The following is a 23,519-nucleotide window of genomic DNA, read 5'->3' as shown; positions in this document are numbered from 1 at the left end:
TATTTCTAGAAAGCACTTAAAACAACTACATGGAGCGTCCTTGAAGTGACCCATTAAGCTATACTTGAGCCAGGACACCTTCTTAATATTCAGTCTTATTAATGAGCTTGAATGAAAAGCTTGTTACCAATCCTTGTAAGAAAATAAAATATTGTAAGAAAGTGCAGGCTGCTTCTGGAAATTCAATTTGGAAGTGTTCTAATCTTTCTTGTTTTGTGCATATTGCTTAATGTAAATTACAATATCTAGTGCCTTCATTGCCTAAGATGTCTGTTTGAAAGATGGCTCGTAGAACAAACAGCAGCCAACTTATCATCCTTGAAAGTTTGCACATTACCATAAATGTACATGTTTGTCAGGGCTATATATTGTACTTGTATTTGTCTGCGTCATAAAGTATATTCTGGTTAGGCTAAGAGCACAATTAAGAGTGTTTATTTTGGTATATACATTTGTACTAAACTGGCTCGTTAGCCGCAGCACCATGAGCTCAAATTGAAACAATGAAGATAGTAACAAGCAGCCATAAAAACAGTTTAGGTTATTTCTTACCTCAGTAATGAAGGATTTGGCAGTTGTTGGGCTCATAACGAGAATGGCTCTTCTCAGCGTGTCCCTGTAGCGATTTAGCTCCTCTATGCGTAGAGTAGCAAAGAGTCCTGTGATCATCTTATTAATGTTGTTTTCCACCTTCTGCAAAGCTACATCCATTCCCTGCTGAGATACTCTATCCAAAAACTCTTGTATTCCACGGATATCTAGAAACATCAAAAGTCCATCAATATGCTAATCAGTTAACAGAAAGACATCAATTAAATGCCTAGGCTGGTTTGGAAAGTCAATTTGCTCAATTTCATGAAATGGAAGGTTAAGCTGCACATATGTTCAATTGTGTTGTACAGCCTCTTCCAAGTGGACTCATACTACAACTCTTTCATCACTGTCTCTGAATGCAATTCATTCAATAGGAAGAAAATAGGTAAATGTTTATGCTAGATATTAATGTTTTTGATAATGCAAACTATCAGGTATAAAAGCATCCATAGAGATGGACCAGAAAATACGACTATCTTACCAAGTTTGAGTATTCATCCATTTTTATTTATTTTTGATCTTGGGCCAATGTTGGCAGTATCCTTATCCAGCCAATAAAATCATTTGCACAGGAATAGTCAAAAAAGGGGTATTTGTAGCAGTATCAGCCCACTCACAGACATTTTTTTTTCCATTGCACATCTATGTCATGAGCAAGTAAACTATTTAAGTTTTTAGAAACCTAGTTGATATTGAAAAATATTAACTGTTTTTTATCCTTTACAATTATTTTATGCTATTTGTACTTAAATCTGAATGCCTAGTAAACAGCTAATTACACAGATGAAAAACATACTGTATATGAGCGCTGTTCTACCTGCCAAAGGATTTAAATTTCTGTCCATTCACTACAGAGATTTACACAAACCTGTAAGGCAGTATAGTAAGCCTGAAGACATGCCCATTCTCAACTGCAGGAAAGTAATATCATGGTTTTTACCAGACCCCAGCATGTAAATGGACATTTAAGGAGTAGCAGCAGACTGATAACTCCAGCTCCTGTCCTCATTATTAGCGCATGAGCACTGCAGTACAATTGATTTAGGTTTACAACTTTACCACACAGAGACTAATCTTAAATCAATTTCACATGCTTACACTAGTTATTTAAAAAAAAAAATGTAATGAATACCTACATAAATTGGTGTTTTTTTTATCTGCCAGGAATAAACAAAATACGAAAACCTGGATATTGGATAGTTGGTAATAACCTAATACAGATCTACTTTATAATTATTATTTTCACATCAAGGCAATTACATTACAAGCAATACTGGTATAATTGTTATCTGTTCAGTTCCTTTAATATATTGTCTCTAATGTCATAAAAGATCTACTCAAATGATGTGTCTTTTAAATGGTGTTAAACATTGCTAGTGTACCTTACATAAATGATTTGCTGGGTACCCTGTTAATAGTATTTCGGTGTGTTGTAATAAATGGTGAATGGTAGAAGCTTTTATACTGGTGATACAGTGTAAAGTTATGATAATGTAGTGTAAAGCACAATTAGTAAAGTACAGAAATCCATAGTAATAAATCAGATCTAATGGAAAATGTTTATAAAAGAAATGCTGTGGGAATGTCTCAAGCATGTCTCAATGTCTCAAGCATTCTCACATCTGTTATGAATAATCCCAATAATTTGTATAATATGTTTACTTCTAATGATTCTATGCTCCACCTAGTGGTCATAATGCAGTCTTTTCAGGAAAATACTGCATTAGGCCATTATATTGATTAGACCAGGGGTCTTTAAACTTAATGAGCAAAGAGCCAGTTTACTGGCCTTCAGATTTTAGGGGGGCCAGGCTGTGGCCATGGGGAGTAGAAAATGTCCTGGCGTCAGTGGGCATAAACAATGCATCTTTGGTATTAGGGTGAGAAATAGAGCCCCATCATTGCTATCAGTGGTAGAAACAGTGCCCCATTGTTGGTATCAGTAGGAGACATAGTGCCTCATCATTGGTTTCAGTAGGAGGAATAGTGCCCCGTTGTTGGTATCAATAAGAAAAATAGCACCTTATCATTGGTGTTGGTAGAAGAAATAGTGCCCTGTTGTTGGTATCAGTGGGAGAAATAGTACCCCATTGTTGGTGTCAGTAGGAGGAATAGAACACCATTGTTTGTGTCAGTGGGAGGAATATTGCCCCATCGTTGGTGTCAGTAGGAGAAAAAGTGTCCCATCACTGGTGTCAGTGGGAAGAATAGTGCCCCCTGTTGTTGGTGTCAGTAGGAGGAATAGTGCTCCATTGTTATTGTCAGTGGTAGGAACAGTGCCCAATCATTGGTGTTAGTGGGGGAATAGTGCCCCATCGCTGGCATTAGTGGGAGGAATAGTGCCCCATCATTGGTGTCAGTGGGAGAAATAGAGCTCCATTATTGGTATCAGTGGGAATAATTATGCCCCATTGCAGGTGTTAGTTGGAGGAATAGTGTCTTGTATCAGGGGAGGGAAAATGCCCCAAGGGCCGCATAAAGGCAAGTAAGGGGCCGCATCTGGCCTTCGGTCCACAGTTTGGAGATCACTGGATTAGACAATCACAGAATGTAAACATATTACGCAAAATACCAGGATTAAATGTGAGCTGTGTGAAAGTTTAAGACAGTTGCACAGCAAAGTTAGTAGATCCCAAAGGGTTTGTGAACCCAAATAATCAAATCACTCATTCTGTTTAACATATTAAATCACTTCCCTGCACTTTTTCAGCTGCCACTTAGCAGAAATAATATATCACAATTATTCCTGGTGCCTGCTCTTACAGGATCATCATGAAGAAAAAAACCTGCAAAATATATCCCGCATTGTAGTTGTCATGTAATCCGCTGTGCTTTCCAAGTCAGTGTAGATAATGCCATACACTCTCTACAGCATTCTCTACAATGTAGTCAGCCTGACTAGAACACAGGTAGCCATGCCTGCCAGCCCACTCATGGGTTTCAATTGATAGAGGCTCCTGTATGTATTGCTTTCTGTCAAAATGTATATTGCTTCCCAAAGCAAATATATCAATATACTATCAATGATACCTTATGGAGATCAACCACTGCCATTTTTTGAATGCATGCAATCTTTTTGTGAAAATGAAACAGTAGACTAAACTTTTTACATTGACTTGTTTGGGAATTTGAGTTTGTTCTTCCAGTTTGATAGTTTTCAGCATGAATAAAGCTTACCACAAACAGCACTGTTATTTCAAAGCCATTATTTCTAATTTTTATAGTTCTTTAATTACTTGCTGTGGAGTGGTGAAATGCCAATGTGGTGCATGTATTTTAAAATGACCTGTTAGTTTAATTTCTATAGTCAAGAAGATACTCAAAAGTTTGCAAAAATACCACATAGATACATTTTTGCTAGAAAACAATATGCTAAGTAATAGGCGGCATGGATTCAGGAAAGACTAAAGTTGTCCAGCAAATCTATTTTTTTTTTATTTTATAAGAAAATAAGCAAAAACTTAGACAAAGGTGTCAAAGTGGATATAGAATAATTGGACTTTTGCTAAATCCTGTGACAGAGATGGCCATAGTAAAAGTTAGGGTCTATAGGCTTAAAGAATTCAGTCTATTCTGTAAAAAGATACAAAACCAGCTTAAAGGGTTAGTCCACCTTTTCAGAAAAAAAATAAAAGGTGAACTGACACCCTACATCCTTCCCATCCCCTAGTCCCCCCTGCACTTACATGAATGGGTGATACAGTGTCACCATTCCTGCAGCCCAGCGCAGAGCCATTATGATTGGTACAATGCTGGCACGTGACTGCTCTGACATATCAAAATTGTTTTGATATGTCCTAGCATCTCTAGGGAAAAGGGTGAACAGCACAGTTTTCAAACCCCAGGACTGTTGCACCAGGCTGCCTGAATGGTGAAACAATATCACCAACAGAAGTAAATGTAATGGGGACCAGGGGATAGGGAGTTCATCTCAGGTGTTAGTTCACCTGAGAAGACTGTATTCAGAAAGTCGTGTTTATTGATTCCTACTCTGATTGTACTAAGGCTATTAGTGGTACAACCCAAGGTTCAGTGTTGGAACCCTTACTTTTAAATTATTTAAAAATGATATAGTGTTTGGAATTAAAAGTACTGTTTCTGTGTTTGTAGATGACACCAAGCTATGTAGTTAACTTACAGGCAGACATTAATGCACATTTTGCTAGAGCAACTGGGTTGTGGCAAATGTGATTTAGTGTTGACAAATGTAAAGTTATGCACTTGGGGTCTAAAAACATGCATGCATCATACATTCTAGGAGAAGAACAGCTGAGGGAGTCAATGGATGAGAAGGATCTGGATTTGGGTAGATCACAGATAGGGATGAGAATAACACTCTCCTGTGCCGTTTGCAGCAGAACAGGCAAAACATTTGGCAGAACACACGAACACCGTTAAAGTCTATGGGACACGAACATGAATAATCAAAAGTGCTAATTTTAAAGGCTTATATGCAAGTTATTGTCATAAAAAAGTGTGTGGGGACCTGGGTCCTGCCCCAGGGGACATGTATCAATGCAAATTTTTTTTTAAAACGGCTGTTTTTTCGGAAGCAGTAATTTTTTTAATGCTTAAAGTGAAACAATAAAAATGAAATATTCCTTTAAATATTGTGCCTGGGGGTGTCTATATGGTGCATTTTTCCCATGTTTAGAACAGTACCACAGCAAAATTACATTTCCCCCCAAAATACATACCAGACCCTTATCCGAGCACGCAACCTGGCAGGCCACAGAAAAAGAGGGGGGATGAGAGAGCACCCCCACTCCTGAACTGTACCAGGCCACATGCCCTCAACATGGGGAGGGTGCTTTGGGGTAGCCCCCAAAGCACCTTGTTCCCATGTTGATGGAGACAAGGGCCTCATCCCCACAACCCTTGCCCAGTGGTTGTGGGGGACTGCGGGTGGGGGGCTTATCGGAATTTGGAAGCCCCATTTAACAAGGGGACCCCCAGATCCCGGCCTCCCCCTCTGTGTGAAATGGTAACGGGGTACAAATGTCACCCTCAGTTATATATGAACTGTCAAAGGTGAAGAAGCGTCACACGGTCAGTCGGGTGGCATGATAGAAGAAGATGAATGAACATCGTGGGACATTTTTATTTTTCATTTTTTAATAAAGGACTTGTCCCAAGCTGTGTCTTGTCTTTTTTAACATTTTGACACTTTTTTGTGAAATGGTAGGAGTACATTTGTACCCCGTTACCATTTCACACAGGGGGAGGCCGGGATCTGGTGGTCCTATTGTTAAAGGGGGCTTCCGGATTCTGATAAGCCCCCTGCCCACATACCCCCATAACCACCTGGCAAGGGTTGTGGGGATGAGGCCCTCATCCTCATCAACATGGGGACAAGGTGCTTTGGGGGGCTACCTCAAAGCACCCTCCCTATGTTCAGGGCATGTGGCCTGGTACTGTTCAGGAGGGGGATGCTCTTTCATCCCCCCTCTTTTCCTGCAGCCTACCAGGTTTTGTGCTTGGATACATTACATTTTGGCACAGGATTCCCTTTAATTTCCATATCAGACCCGAAGGGCCTGGTATGGATTTTAGGGGGACCCCCACGTATTTTTTTTTTACATTTTGCTTTGGGGTTCCCCTTAATATTCATACCAGACCCAAAGGGCCTGGTAATGGACTGAGGGGGATCCCATGCTCTTTTTTTCAATGAGTTTTATCTATATTGCCGAGACAATTCATTACAGCCGCGATCAGTTTTAAATGACAATTTTTCCTTTAGAAATGTCATTTTGCTGTAGTACTGTTCTAAACATGGGAAAAATGCACCACTTTACAGGCATACTATAGACACCTCCCAGGCACAATATTTAAAGGAATATTTCATTTTTATTGTTTCACTTTAAGCATAAAAAAAATCACTTCTCCCGAAAAACGGCCATTTTTAAAAAAAAAATTTGCATTGATACATGTCCCCTGTGCAGAACCCAGGTCTCCAAACACTTTTTATGACAATAACTTGCATATAAGCCTTTAAAATTAGCACTTTTGATTTTTCATGTTAGTGTCCCATAGACTTTAAAGGTGTTCCGGCAGCTTTCGGCGAACAGGCGAACACTCGATGTTCAAGTCGAACTTACGTTCGACACGAACATTGGGCTCATCCCTAATCACAGACTTAACAACATGTAATGTGCAGCTGCAGTTTTGAAAGCAAATAAAAAAGACTTTCTTGTATTAAAAGAGGTATAGTCTCCAGAGAGAAAAAAACATAATGGGCCTCTGTACAAACATACATACATAGTACAACCTCTTTTGGAATAAGAAGACCAATTTTGAGTACTGGTTCACAAAAAGTATATTGGAGAGAGAAGAGGAGTGCAAATCAAATTGGTAAGAGGCATGGAAGACCTTAGCTGCGAGGAAATATTCATTGGATTTGATGTCTTTTCCCTGGGGAAGAGGTGTTTAAAGTGGAATATGATCAACATTTGTACAGTAAATACATACTGTTCCATATTGTGAACTTGATGTAAATGATTCTCTATAAAGTCATTCTCTATAAGGTCATTATAAAGGACAAGGGGGCACTCCTTGCAACTGAAGGAAAAGAGGTTTAACATCTTAATACAGAAAGGTTGTAGTAAAAAGGGCTGTGAAATTGTGGACTAGAACTCCTATAGGAATTAGTTTGTCAGCTCAGCTATATGATTCAAAATAGTAAACAATGAATCATGAATAAAAGCCATCATCACTGTATTAAGAAATTGTAACGTAAAAAAATCCTGAAAACACCACCACAGTAGTACAGCGTCATTATGGTGACACTGCACTACTCAGGTGACAGTATGTAAAATAAATTGCAAAAAAAATATGAAAACAACTGTAAATAACAATATATATATATATATATATATATATATATATATATATATATATATATATATATATATATATATATATATATATATATATATATAATATATATATATCTTATTTTTACATACTGTCACCAGTCATTTTCCATAATCACTGCCATCCACTCACAGTGTACCTATAACCACAACCCATGCCACAACAGTAGCCATTTCCCTGATTATTGCAACCGCAGTCATAGTGTCACCATATAGACTTATTCACAGGTGCAATGCTCTACTGTATGAAGAGCCATCCATGTTTGAATGGCTCTTCAGAAAACATTTGACAGGCAATGAGAGGGCTTTGAATCACCTCCTCCTCACCACCTGATTTACCCTTTGGACCCAGCCCAGCAACCCTAATCTCTTGGCCATAATCAGCAGGAATACAGGGGGTATAATTGCTATTACAGCTGTGAAGCAAAGCATAGCCACTGTGACATGTATACACCCCCAGCTGCTGCCTTTGCAGTTAAAGGGGTAGTGGTTGAGGAGTGGTAAAACCATGGCTCAACTGCAAAGTTTTCCCATTCTCCAACCTCATGTGTGAACAAGCCTAATAGTGCAGCCAGTCACAGTTCTCAGATCACCACCACAAAAGCCACAGTGTCGACAAACCAGTGTAGCTAGAATCAGTGTTCCTGATTGCCACCATGCTAGACTAGTGCAGCAAGAACAGTTTTCCTGACCACCACCACACTAGTCCCAGTGCCACCAGACCAATGTATACCACCAACAGTGTTCCTTTTCACCGCCACACCAGTCAAAGTGTCAACACACTAGTGCAAGTCATAAATGGTGTTGCTTTTTGTTGTCCCTCCAGTCCCAGTGTCACCAGACCAATATAAGCCAGCAGACATGTTCCTGATAGCTACCACACTAGTCCCCAGTGTCACGAGACAAGTGCAAGCAGCAACAGTGTTCCTGATCAACACCACATCAATGTAGTGTTGTTTTTGCTTGCCACCTGTACTAATCCTGGTCTGTTTATTGACCATATTTCTGCTTGTTGCCTGGATAGATCCTTTGCCTGTTTATTTACTAATTCTCTGCCTTCACGGAACTGACCTATCTGCACATCCAACTGACTATGTTCCTGTGAGACACCAGTCTCAGCCATCGTCTGCGGACAACTGCACCACGGAACCAAAAGAACTCTTCCCTTCTTCCCTTCTTTAGCCTCCTGTATTTCCTGGCTAGTGAACATGGCATTCCTGGGGGTGGGCACATACCATTTCACTACCTGCTTTGCTTATAGGAACAGGGACTGCTATAGGTGATGCTACACTAAGCTATATTACCTTATTATTACAGCACATCACATTACATTGGTTTGGATACAATTATCATCTGTCACAGGCCCACCACCAGTACTGCCATCGGTACCACCACCAGTACCGCCATCGGTACCGCCACCAGTACGGCCATCAGTCCCGCCATCAGGCCCTCCACTAGTACCACCACCAGTACCGCCATCGGTAATGCCACCCATACCGCCATTGGTACCGCTATCGGTACCGCTACACAGGCCCAATAGCGCCATCGGTACAGTCACCAGTACCACCATAGTTACCACCACACAGGCTCACTAGTACCGCCATTGGTACCACCACTAATACCATTATCGGTATATCTACACAGGCCCACCACTAGTACTGCCACTAATACCGCCATCGGTATATCTACACAGGCCCGCCATCGGTACCCCCACACAGGTCCGCCACCAGTACCACCATCAGTACCACCACACAGGCCCGTCACTAGTACCACCATCGGTACCACCACACAGGCCCGCCACCAGTACTGCCATCGGTACTGCCACACAGGCCCATCATTAGTATCACAGGCCCATCACTAGTACCACCATTGGTACCACCACACAGGCCCACCACTAATACCGCCATCAGTACCACCACACAGGGCCGCCACCAGTACCACTAGAAGTACCATCACATAGGCCCACCCATAAGTACCGCCATAATGTCTCAAAGGGTTTATGCACCTAAGGAGGCATATGCCATTCTTACCATGTCGGATGATGAGAGCGGTGGGGAGTTCCCATCATCCGATTTTGGTTCGGAATACAAGCCAGTGGACGATAGTGAATCAGAGTCCAAATCAGTGGAGGAAACCGTCCCTCCTAAAAGAATAAGGAGATCAGGACCAAGATCAGGACCAAGATCAGAAGACCTGCCCACCACCAGCAGCGCCAGACCCCAGGAAGAGGAGCCCAGTACAATTACAGGAATTACACACCCAACCCGAAGAATCCAGCCTCAGTCCTACCTTCCCGATGCCCTGGCAAACCCCTTATGGTTGCCTGCCAACTCAGGATCTGCTATAATCCCCCATTTCACTGCACAGCCAGGTGTGTAGCCCAACACTACAAATTTTTCCCAATTAGATTATTTTTATTTATTTTTCCCACAAGATTTGGTTCAGAATGTGGTGGATCAATCCAATCTGTATGCATCCCAATTTGTTGCTGTCCAACCCAATTCATCCTATGCCCACATGTTACAGTGGCAACGTCTAACACTGGACGAATTTAAATTGTTTTAGGGCCTTACGTTCAATATGGGGCTTACAAAGAGAATGAACTCCATGCCTATTGGTCCACCAACCCCATCCACTACAAGCTGATATATTCTGCTGTCATGTCCAGGACACGATACGACATGATTATGCGTTTTCTACACTTCAACGATAATTCGCAGTGCCCTCCCTGAGATCATCCCAACCACGACAAATTGTACAAGTTATGCCCCCTAATCAATTTCTTTTCCCAGCGATTTGCAGAAGTTTTTATCCCAAACCAAAAAATTTGTGTGAACGAATCCTTTATACATTTTACTGGCTGACTGCACTTCAAGCAGTATATACCAAGTAAGAGAGCCAGGTATGGGTTGAAATTAAATAAATTGTGTGATTGAGCCACTGGATACGTGTACACATTCCATATTTATGAAGGCAAATACTCCCAGCTCCAGCCCGACATATACTGGAACCAGTGGGAAAATTGTCTGGGAGCTGGCATACCCCCTGTTCGAAAAAGGATACCACTTATATGTTGACAACTATTATACCATCCTGCCCCTTTTTCATCACCTTCTCAGTAAACAAACCCTGGCCTGTGGTACCTTAAAAAAAAAAAAGGAAGGGATTCCCACAAAAAAATTGCAAAACGGAGAATCGGCAATTATGAGAAATGAGGAGGCGTTGGTCATGAAGTGAAGGGACAAGAAAGATGCCCACATCCTCTCTACCATCCACAATGAGACCTTGGTGGAGATCCAGAGAAGATGCAGCCCTGTTGTAAAGCCTGAATGTGTCCTCGACTACAATCTGTATATAGGGGGTGGATTTAAACGATCAGATGCTACAACCCTATTTGTCAACCAAAAAGTCCCGTTACTGATATAAGAAAGTTGCATTTCACCTGTTTCATATGGCCCTGTTTACTTCGTTTGTCTGCTACCAAAAAGCAACTCAAAACCAACAAATCACCTACCTCAAGTATATTGAAAAAATTGTCACTGCCCTGACTTTCCAACAAGGTCCTACCCCAAGAAGCATTTGCTCTGATAGTGTGAGTCGACTTCACGAGCAACATTTTCCCTATAACATTCCCCCCCCCCACAGAATCTGGAAGAAGAAACCAAAAGAAATGCTGTGTATGCAGCAGAGGAAGAGTTAGAAGAGATGCCAGCTATTATTGTCCCCAATGTCCCTCCCAACCTGGCCTGTGCATCGGAGATTACTTCAAAAATTATCACACATCCATCAGATATTAGTTACCCTTATTATTAACAGACTGCCATTCCCCCATTTCAAATACCTGTGTGGATCATTTGCCTGTTACCATGTTTCTACCTTCCATGTTAATTAACCGACCCTGGCCTGTTTATCGAATGTCTTTGCCTGCCAATTTAAACCATGTTTCTGACTTCCACGTGCACCAACCTCAGCCTGTTTACCGATGATGCCTCTGCCTGTTGTTTTAAACCACGTTTCTCACTACCACATGCACCGACCTCAGCCTGTTAATCGACCATGTTTTTTCCTGCCACTTGGATTGAACTTTTGCCCTTCTACTTTAGTACACAGGGGTCTCACATATGTGAGGGGCTTCAAAATAGCGTTTCAAAATAGTAGAGAAAACCATTTTTTTGTTTTCTATGTTGCCAGAACAGGGTCTGGTTGCCCGGAGGCTTCAAAGAGATTTGTGTGGGAGAAGCCTCTACCCCTGTCCCCCTGGCCCTAAGCTTGGTGGTCCTTCCTGCTGCCTGGACCAATACTTGGTTGTGCTGACCATATTGCTGCCTATAATGACCCAGGACATTATGGAACATGTTTCTTTCTGTTGCTTGGACCAATACTTTGGTTGTGTTGACCATATATCTGCCTGCTGCCTCTACTGACTATGGACAGTATTTCTTCCTGGACACCTCTACCTGCTACCTGGACCAATGCTCTGGCTGTGCTTTGGCTGTGCTTTGGCTTTGCTGACAGTATCTCTGCCTGTACAAACTATGGACAGTATTCCTGCCTGCTGCCTGAATAATTGCTTTTGCTGTCACTGACCACAACCCTGCCTGCTGCCTGGACCAATGCTCTCCTCTTTGGACCACTGCACTTCTAAAACCACAGGTAATTTTTTGTTATTTGGTATGTACCTGCTACGTGTAGAAATATGAAGGGCCTTCAAAAATGTGATCTGTAATCAGAAAATTATATGTGTAATTTATGCTCCTAGAACGCCTGGAGGTGCTATTTGGATGTTGGGCCTCTGTATGTGGCCGGGCTGTGTAAAAGTCTCACACATGTGGTGGTACTCAGGAGGAGTAGAAGAATGTATTTTGGGGTTTCATTTTTGTTATGTACATGCTATGTGTTAGAAATATCTTATAAATGGACAACTTTGTGTAAAAAAAATGCATTTTCATATTTTTTCCACATTTTCCAAAAACTTCTGGAAAAAAATTAACCATTCAAAAGACTCATTATGCCTCATAGAGTATACGTTGGGGTGTTTGCTTTCCAAAATGGTTTCATTTTGTGGGCAATTCCAGGGCCTTTAAAAGTGTAATAGGTGGTTGAGAAATGAGATGTGCAATTTATGCTCGTAGAACGCCTGAAGGTGCTACTTCAATGTTGGGCTTCTGTATGTGGGCAGGCTTTGTAAAAGTCTCACACATGTGGTATCGCCATACTCAGATACTCAGGAGGAGTAGCAGAATGTATTTTGGGGTGTAGTTGCAATTATGCATAGGCTGTATCTGAGAAATAACCTGTTAATATGACAAGTTTGTGTACAAAAAAAAAAAGTCTTCATATTCACAAGAATTGTGGGAAAAAATTACAACTTCAAAAAACTCACCATGCCTCTTAGTAAATACCTTGGACTGTCTGCTTTCCAAGAAGGAGTCATTTGGGGGGTAGTTGTACTTTCCTGGCTTGTTAGGGTCTCAAGAAATTAAGCTGTCAGTACATCAGGTGTGATCAGGTGTGATCAATTTTGGCACCATAGCTTGTAGACTCTATAACTTTCACACAGACCAAAGATATGTAGAAGTATAAATTTTGGCCCATATTTATGAAGAAAAATTATTTATTTGCAAAATTTTACAATAGAAACTAAAAAAAAGTGTGGTTTTTTTTTAATTTTTCATTTTTTTCGCTTATAACGCAATAAAATAAAAAACCCAGTGGTGATTAAATACCACCAAAAGAAAGCTCTATTTGTGAGAAAAAATTATAAAGTTTTGTTTGTTTACAGTGTAGTATGACTGAGTAATTGTCATTCAAAGTGTGAGAGCCCTGAAAGCTGAAAATTGGTCTGGGTGGGAAGGTGCATAAGTGCCTGGTATTGAAGTGGTTAAATAAAAGTGTGAGCATTTATATTGCTATGCACTTTAATCTGTAAATGAGTAGGGGTACTATGCACCCCTTATTAATTCATGTAGATTTACCAGATACCAATAAACCACTGATAAGGGGCCTTCCATTTTTATTTCTGCAGGCATCAGGTGTCAGGCGGTGTTCATTGTGAGTGATGAGGAATTGCATTTCTGCTTGACAAAATTAATGATAGATGCACACATTGAGGCTTTTTTTTAAGGCCCCAGATAAGGGGCCTTCCATTTTCTAATAAGTGCCCTATCTGCAGACCTCCATAACCATCAAGCCAAGGTTGTGGGGAAGAGGTTCTTATCCTCATAGTGCCTTCCAACATGAGGACAAAATGTTGTGTTGCTTGCTGGGGGGGTCCACTCTGGAAAGGTACCCTCCCCATGCTGAGGGCATGTGGCCTGTATAGATCAGAAAGGAGGTACACACTTGTCATCCCTTTTGTGGGCTACAAGACTGCATGCTCAGTTAAGGTAATGGTATAGATGTTGGGGGCACACCTTTTTGTGTTTTTGTGTTTAGGTTGAAAACTATACCAGACCCTAATCAAGGATAAGGGTCTGGAATGGATTGTTATATAGGGATCCCCTATCTACAACAAAAGAACAAAGTGTCGGGGCTATCATTTACTGGTAATTTAAACAGAATTGAAAATGTAAATTTGGCTCTAGAAGGTTGTATACATGATATAAATGCACAGGCAATTTAAAGCCATCCCTCGACCATTTTATTTGACCACTTGCCTACTGGAAACTTTTACCCCCTTCCTGTCCAGGGCAATTTTCAGCTTTCAGAGCTGGCACACTTTGAATGACAATTGCATGGTCATGCAATGCTCTACCCAAACTAAATTTATATATTTTTTTAAACTAAATAGAGCTTTCTTTTGGTAGCATTTAATAACCACTGGGTATTTCTATTTTTTGCTAAAAAAAAATAAAAAAGACCACAAATTTCTGTTTTAAAAATTTGTAAAGCCACAGGTTCCCCTTGGCTTCCCCGTGGTGTCAGAGGGGGGCAGGGTCACCCATTTACATCACTGGGTGGCCCTGTCCTCAGCTGTATAAGAACTGTCACAGAGAAGAAGCGTCAGTCGGTGGGAGCCTCCCATGGGGATGGAACGGTTGCGGATTTTTTTCTTTCTTTTTCGGTCTTTCGGGCGGCGTGAATTTACATTGCGGGACATTTTTATTTTTTTATTTTTTAATTAATGACTTGTCCCAAGCTGTCTCTTGTCTTTTTACCATTTTTGACACTTTTTTGTGAAATGGTAGGGTTACAATGTACCCCATTACCAATTCACATGGGGGGGAGGCTGGGATCTGGGGGTCCTCTTGTTAAACGGGGCTTCCAGATTTGGATTAGCCCCCCACCCACATACCCCCACAACCACCGGGCAAGGGTTGTGGGGATGAGGCCCTTGTGCCCATCAACATGGGGACAAGGTGCTTTGGGGTCAGACCCCAAAGCACCCTCCCTTTGTGAAGGGCATGTGGCCTGGTACGGTTCAGGAGGAGGGTGCTCTCTCGTCCCCCCCTCTTTTCCTGTGGCCTGCCGGGTTGCGTTCTGGTATGGATTTTGGGGCCATTTTTTTATTTTGGCGCAGGGTTCCCCTTAAAAACAATACCAGACCCATCAGGTCTGTTATGGATTTGGGGGGGACCCCTACGCCATTTTTTTAAATTTGGCACAGGGTTCCCCTTAATTTCCATATCAGACCTAAATGGCCTGGTATGGATTTTAGGGGGACCCCCACGCATTTTGTTTTTTTAATTTTGGTTTGAGGTTCCCCTTAATATTCATACCAGACCCAAAGGGCCTGGTAATGGACTGGGGAGAACCCATGTTCTTTTTTTCAATGAGTTTTATCTATATTGCCGAGACCTGACAATTCATTACAGCCACAATCAGTTTTAAATGTCAATTTTTCCTTTAGAAATGTAATTTTGCTGTGGTACTGTTCTAAACACGGGGAAAATGCACCATTTTGCAGGCATACTATAGACACCCCCCAGGCATGATATTTAAAGGAATATTTCATTTTTATTGTTTCACTTTAAGCATTAAAAAAATCACTGCTCCTGAAAAAACGGCTCCCGAAAAACCCCCATGTCCCCTGGGGCAGGACCCAGGTCCCCAAACACTTTTTATGATAATAACTTGCATATAGTCCTTTAAAATTAGCACTTTTGATTTTTCATGTTCGTGTCCCATAGACTTTAATGGTGTTCGTGTGTTTTTCCGAATTTTTTGCCTGTTCGTTATGTTCTGGTGAGAACCGAACCTTGGGGTGTTCAGCTCATCCCTAGTCTTGTGCCTCTGTGGGTGCGCACGCACAGCAAGAAAAAGAGGGCCACTGCTCACCTATAATTTGACAATACGGCAGGCAGGAGGCAGTGAAAGGATTTTTTTGTGGTTCATTGGTACTGTGCATTTCAAAGCCCTCATGATATTTTTTGACAGTCCCTTATGCAAGCACAGTAAGAGCATGCAAAGTTCATGTTGGTTGTGTCCTGGTTAAAATTTAAACCAAGAGCCTAATCACTAAGGCACTCTGCTTAGAATTTGCATGTGCTGTAATTGTCATTTATGTACACTCACTGTATATGACTGTGCTTTATATTGTAAGCTGCTGTGGGCCAGAAACTGATCTGGATACTTCTTTGGACTCCATCTAATTCTGTTTCTCCATTAAGGATTTTTTCATTCACTCTTTGTTCTAGTAATGCAAAGTCAGGGGGAAACAAAGGTATAAGAAATCCTGGAGCAACAAAAATACATATTTAGTATAACAGGGAAAATTTAGAACACAGGTCAGTTTTTTTGTCTTCTTTGTCGTCCTGTCTTGGTGACCATTGTTTCCTTAATTTCTTGTTCTGATGTCGGAGAGGTGTCATTTTTTTTTTTTTTTGCTAACTTTAAATTGATCTGAGAAATTGCTATTGTTGCTTAGGGGATCACTGAGGCACACACTACAATGTGGAAATCGTTCAATGAGAATCACAAACAGCATTACAAATCTGATAGAGGTTACAACTCTTGTCCAATATATTCCAAAAAATATCTGGTTATAGTTGGGTGCTTTGTTGGCTCATATAAAAATGGAAAATAAATATCAAATAATAAAAAACAAACAGCAGCTGTTTCTGTAGTTATATTGATGCCATTTAAATAAATGCTTTCTGAATTCTTGTAAGGCTGCTTTTGATAGTCCGATTTAAAACTTGCAATAATTATATTTTTTTGCACACATTAATTAGAGGTCATATGGTTATACAGAACATAATCATCCTTGAGTATATGTTTGGTAGATACCAGATGATAGGAAATGGCTTGCCTAGTCCATACCAGATAATAAAATGGATGCCTTCTGTAACACTTCGATCATAGAATGTATCTATTAACGTAATAATTGATTACAAAATAATTATTACTTCATTTTAATTCAGCCAGAGGCCTTTTATGTCATCAAGGGTGATCAGAGCTTTAAAGCCATTCGCCTTAACCATTGCGCTAAATGAACCATGAGCACAATTTTCCATGCTGGCTAAAACACCAACAGATGAGGCAATTTTATGGCGGTAATTCATTAGTTTGTTATAGTATTAAATGAAAAACTATGTCAGTTTAATGAGATTCTTCAACACATTCCTAAGACAGAACAATAGACAAAAGCTAAGGATTTATGGTAGACTGCATCTTGTGTCCTTATATTATAGGCAGGAACTTGTGTCACTTGATAGCTTACACATTAATGCTGTAATGCAAACAAAATAGTTCAAGTAATAAACCTAAATTAATAAAATGCTTATTGTGGCACACTGAAGCTGAGGAAATTTTGAAGCTGGCATGAATCCAAATGAGTTATTAACAGTTTTAAGACTGTCAGGAGACATACTTGAGGAGATTGCAGTCATCAGGCAGTTGAAATCAGCCTTGGGGTAATAATGAACATTTGAAATCGATTAAGAAAAATGTGATTATTTACTTTGTATGCCATCTCAGGAATTAAATTATTTTGTTTATCCTACCCAATTACAGGCTAGGAGGCAGAAAGAGATGGTTATACAGTAGAAAATCCAAAGCCAAAAGGTCAGGCCGGTGTTCTCTACTTTGTAATACTGACACCAGCAATGCCCCACCTTGTCACTTAATTTAATTATAAAAATGCCAGGTCAACCTTATAATTGGGCATGACATTTGTTTGAATGGGTTAGTGAGTCTAACATCCTGACATTACGTTTTCTTAAAGAGAATTGAAATAGAACAAATGTTATACAGCTGCTGAGGTACTGTACTTAAGATGAACTTTTATTTCATTTTTTTACAGCAAAATCATTGTAAAATGTGATATTATCATAATGAGTGTAGCATAAGACCAATATTTTTTCTTCATTTGAAAAAAATAAATTTATATAGTTATATAGTTCTTTGTCCAATAGTTCTGCTTGAATCATAGGCTCATTCAATAAGGCAAATAACACAATCCAAACTCCAAAAACTGATACCTTCTAATCAGAAATAATATTTTTTTTTTTAGATGGCAGACTGCTCTATGCTGGAAAAAGTGAAATCAGATACAAATCTCAGTCAATATAAGGAAAAAAGAGATCTAGGGACCCAGTACAAAGAAAGTGACACCCAAAATGTTTTAAAAAATCTAGTTTTTCATTATTATCATTAAACACAGAGTTTTGGGTAAATAAATGAACCAACCATGCTCTCTGAAAAAGCCACAAGGAGAAACATGCAGTGGCATTTTGTGAGGCATTTAGTACTTCTAGTCTTTCTCCAGTGCAGATCGGACCCCACCAACTACTGGGATCATGTTGATATTTAAGTCTGTCATCTACTATTTGAAATGATAATTTATTTTAAAGCCTAATTCCTCAGGACAATTGATCATTTTATAATTTAAGTCAGGTGCTTGCTGGTGCCTGAAACATACTTATTTGCATAAGGACTGTATTCTGATCAACATGTGCTATTGAACTTCACCACTGCCTATGTTGCTATGAATGGAACATTAAGTTTAAACTAATGCAAGAGTGTAAACATAATCAAATGCAAGAATACCTATGCCTATGTTCAGATTCAGGCCATTTATTGCGGTAATACATTTTTTGTGATATGTAATCGCCTACCATTTGACACCAGGATCCACTTTGGAGCCCAGAAATTCAGTGTGTTAGGATACCGGTAATATTTATGATTTAAACATGGTACCATTTTTACCTATGCTTGGAACTCCTTTATAAAAAACAAAGAATAATCTCATATATGAAGTATCCAAGCCAGGGCCGCTTATATAGGGGGGGACCAATGATCCTCCTGAAGGGGGCCCGGACAGCAGGAGGATCAGTGGAGCATAGAACGATTGATGACAGAACAATGCCTTCTGTCTCTCTCACTCTTTCAGCTGCTGGGTGAGAGACACACATACAGTACCTGCCCACGAGAATGTTTCCAGCGCGAGCTCGGCGACAGGGTACTGTACATCTCGTGCTGGCTGCAATAGGAAAAACACATTATCCTATTGCAGTGAGTGCGAGAAGGAATTCCCCTCCAAGAGCATACCAGGCCCCTAAGTCTGGTATAGATTCTAAGGGGACCCCCCTACGCCGAAAAAACGGGTGGAGGTCCCCCCAAAATCCATTACCAGACCGTTATCCGAGCACGCAGCCCAGCCGTTCAGGAAAGGAGGTGGGGACGAGCGAGCTTTGGGCTAGGAGGGGGATTTTCGTTTTGAAATTTTTGCACGGGGGGGTGTCAGGTAGGTTGTATGGGTCCCCGTGTTTTCTAACAGCGGTCCTGATCCTAGCATAAACACTAAGTAATTATGTGTATACAGGCTCCTGCCCACATTGAGATCTGCATTGCATGATGTACTAACATTTGCCCTGAAATGAGATATTATATTACCATGAATTATACATTTACTCTGATGCATGCATTATAATAATAATTATAATACATTATTATGTTTATTTTATAATTTAGTATTATATTATATTTATATAATTAGTTTTTTGGAATGTCATTTTTCAAGTATTCTATTTATAATTAATTTACCGAGGCCTCAGTACATATTTTGCCTATTTTTATAGCACTCTGTTGGCTTGAGGCATTACAATATTTAAAAACTACATTTTAAAAAACAGATTTTCTTCTTTGTTACTTTTTACTACTGGGTCCCTAAATCTCTTTTTTTTGAGTGGGAACAGTCTAATAGCCACAAGATAGCTGACGTTCTCTTTATCAGACTGATCTGACATGTCAAAATATACTGTAGCAGCAGCATCATTTATCAATAAAAAGCAGCTCTTGAGCTCCAGTCAAGTGACCTGAGAGGAGCAGCTTGGGAGAATGATAACATTGGTCAGTATAGCTATTAGTAGTTAGTAGTAGGGATGAGCCGAACACCCTCCGGTTCAGTTTGCACCAGAACTTGCGAACAGGCAAAAAAAATTGTGAGAACAGGTGGACATTGTAAAAGTCTATGGGACATGAACATGAAAAATCGAAAGTGCTAATTTTAAAGGCTTATGCATGTTATTGCCATAAAAAGTGTTTTGGGACCTGGGTCCTGCCCCAGGGGACATGTATCAATGCAAAAAAAAAGTAAAAACTGTTGTTTTTTTCAGGAGCAGTGATTTTAATAATGCTTAAAGTGAAACAATAAAAATGAAAGATTGCTTTAAATATCGTACCGGGGGGGGGGGGGGTATCCTTAGTCTCCCTGTGAAGTAATGCATCTTTTCCGTGTTTGTAACAGTACCACAGCAAAATGACATTTCTAAAGGAAAAAATGTAATTTAAAACTGCTCGCTGCTGTAATGTTTTGATGGATCCCAGCAATATAGATAAAAATCATTGAAAGAAATGGCATGGGTTCCCTCCAATCCATTGCCAGGCCCTTTGGGTTTGGTATGAATATTAACGGGAACCCCGCAGCAAAATTTTTTAAAAAATTGCGTGGGGGTCCCCCTAAAATCCATACCAGACCCTTCAGGTCTGGTATGGATATTAAGGGGAACCCTGCGCCAAAATAAATAAAATGGCATGGGGGTCCCCCAAAATCCATACTAGACCCTTATACGAGCATGCAACCTGGCAGGCTGCAGGAAAAGGGGATGACAATAGAGCGCCCCATCCTAAACCATACCAAGCCACATGCCCTCAACATGGGGAGGGTGTTTTAGGGTCCCTCCCAAAACTGCAGTTGGTAGAAGCCTCCCATCGAGGCTGAGTTGTTGCTTTTTTGTTTTCTCGGGTTGTCTGCACTGTGATCGAAGAGAAATGGACATCACAGGACATGTTTTTTTTAATAATAAAGGAATTGTCCCAAACTGTCTACTGTCAATTTTATTTTTTTGACACTTTTTTACCTGATACCCAGTCACATAGGGGGGGCGGGATCCTGCCCGCAGTCCCCCAAATCCACCAGGCAAGGGTTGTGGGGAAGAGGCCTTTGTCCCCATCAACATGGGGACAAGGTGTTTTGCGGTGGACCCCAAAACACTCTCCCCATATTGAGGGCATGTGGCCTGGTACGGTTCCAGAGGGGGGCCCTCTCTCATTCCACCCCTTTTCCTGCGGCCTGCCAGGTTGTGTGCTTGGATAAGGGTCTGGTGTGGATTTTGGGAGGACCCCTACACCCTTTTTTTTTATGAGGTGCGGTTCCCCTAAAATCCATACTAGACCTGAAGGGCCTGTTATGGCTTTCTAGAAGGGACCCCCACGCCATTTTTAAAAAAAAAAACCCATCCCGTTTTTTTCAATGATTATTTATATATATTGCCAGGATCTGGCAATACATTACAGCTGCAAGCAGTTTTGAATTAAATTTTTTCCTTTAGAAATTTAATTTTGCTGCTCTCATTCATAAAACTATGTACGGTCGCTGTGTAAGCAGCCTTTCATAGTGTGGGGCATGGACTCAGCCCCCTGAGCCATGATTGGCCAAAGCTACCCTGCCTTCGGCCAACCATGGCTCTCACAGCAGAGCGCACTGTGATTGGCCAAAGCATGCTTTGGCAAATCAGCAGCCGTCAATGCACTGCGATCTCGCAGTGCATTGACAGTCTCACCGTTCATTATGGGGCATTCCGCGGGTGCTCAAATTTCCCGCAAACGCTGGTTCAAAACCAACTCTCTTATTTGTATTCTAACTGTGTATGTAGATATTTGCTTGAAGTTCAGTTATAAATAAAAATGTAGGTGTTACACTCTATTCAGAATATCAAAATATAGGAAAACATTTTGTGTCAGTGTTCATTTGTGCCAAATTCCATCCATGGCCTTAATTGGGAAAATTAACATTGTTAAGGCTGTCTTCACATATGAGCCACATGCAGCTCACAGCAGGGGTTTGGTGCGCCCATTTCAGGTCTGATTTTAGCCCGAATCTTGGTCTGAATTCAAACTTAAAATGGACCAAAAGACACACAGCGTTTTTGTGCAAAATGCGCCAGACCTGCTGCGGAGATATGTGAACCAATTCCATAGAGAGCCGGTCAAACTCTCCTGCTTTTGCGAATTGGATGAGAGAAACCCACATAGAAATTCACAATGCTGTGAACCCAGCCAAAGAGTTATCTTGAGATAAAATTTTGATTTTTTTGTGAGCCGAAAGCTAGAGGTAGAATTTTAATACAACTAGTAATATAAAAAAGAACACAGAGATGAGCCATTTCTTTTGCAGACTGCATAGCTTGTCTAATTACTACTCTAGACCTTTGTTGTTGACCCATCTCATCCCCACCTATCACTGTCATTTGCTTTAGGAATATCTGGCAGCTTTGACATTAATGATTCATTTCTCTGCAAAGTTAAATGATGCAAAATAAAATAATTCTCTTGTTTAAAAACAGTGTATTTATCATGCAAGAATCACAATTTACTTCTGTGGAGGGAGTTAATATTAAAAACATAGTAAGATAAATGCAACTGGTCATTGTTTTCTTCCTGGACAGGAAAGTTAGAATAAAAACAGTTATATTTTTTGGAGGTCAAAAGTAAGATATACCATATGCAGACAGAGAGATGATTCATGATGTTATTCATAGGTAGAGTATGAAACTGGATACAATTTCTGTCATACCAAGCTCTATACAAAATTATTGTTGATGAATGATGACGTGAACATTTTTTAAATGCATGTACAATGCCTATGCCTGAATAATCACATTGTCTGACACTTGCCGCATGTGGTAATTTATGTAATTACAACTAGAATGATGTATAGCTTTTATGATGTTCTTTGTGCAAGAAATAAAGAAAGGATAGATAATAATTTATAATCAAAGCAGGATCATTCTCATTCAATGTGTGTGTGTGTGTGTGTGTGTGTGTGTGTGTGTGTGTGTGTGTGTGATTATGTTTTGTAAAATGGTGTCATGCTTACAATGACAAACATTTTATCATTACAGATGACCAAATCTGCTCAGGTTTGATTTATGAAGGGTTCAGAGAATCTTGTTTGAAATTTGGAGAACCCAAACTGGCACGTCATTTAAATTTATTAAGGGCCAATCTTGCTGTCAAATTCTGGCTTTTCTTTGGGTTCATAGAAAAACTACTGTCAAAAAAGTTACTGAAAGTTGACCATTGCCGTATGGGACATGTATTAATGTGAAAAAAAAATAAACATAGTACAGTGGCAAAACGTGCTTTAATGTGACTTCAAGGGTAACATTGAAAATACACAAATCCTTTAAAAACATGCTGGAGGTTGCCTTAAAGCTATATGTGGTGTTACAGGCAGTAATTTTTAATAGACAGTATCGGTGACAGCATACACTGGCAGTGCTTATTTGGTCGTATAATTCTTTTTTTGTTTTTTTCTCTCTAATTAGCTTGGATTACATACAGAAGATTTACATAAAGAAGCAGCACCCCAATCTGAGTAATTTCAGTTCGAAAAAAAAGCTTTTAGCTCAATTCACAGTGCTGCAATGACAAAGTCGTACGACTTTGCCTGTGACTTTGCCCTGTGACTTTGCCCTGTGACTTTGCCCTGTGACTTCCTACCAACTTAATCCAACTTGGATGCTATTTAGGAGCCTGTACAAGGGCTAAAACCCGACACAAGTCAGACCAAAGTATTGCAGAACATTTTCTAAAGTCGGAGGGACTTGT

General features: G+C 40.3%; 1 protein-coding gene across 2 annotated transcripts in view; it reads right to left on the bottom strand.

Moving 5' to 3' along the window:
* The window catches only part of GRID2 (glutamate ionotropic receptor delta type subunit 2), a 1,754,345-nt gene that overhangs the window by 944,569 nt on the left and 786,257 nt on the right, over nt 1-23,519 (bottom strand). For both annotated transcript variants that reach the window (XR_012236183.1, XM_073601045.1), the window contains exon 4: nt 553-758. Coding sequence is in view for 1 of the 2 variants with exons in the window: in XM_073601045.1 (XP_073457146.1) it covers nt 553-758 (206 nt within the window). In the remaining variant the exon portion in view is untranslated. The remainder of the gene's footprint in view (nt 1-552; nt 759-23,519) is intronic.

Source organism: Aquarana catesbeiana, linkage group LG01 (assembly GCF_042186555.1).
Source record: "Aquarana catesbeiana isolate 2022-GZ linkage group LG01, ASM4218655v1, whole genome shotgun sequence".
In the NCBI taxonomy this organism is placed as follows: Eukaryota; Metazoa; Chordata; class Amphibia; order Anura; family Ranidae; genus Aquarana; species Aquarana catesbeiana.
Note: the sequence above shows the minus strand (reverse complement) of the source record. Positions and strands in the feature narration are given on the sequence as shown.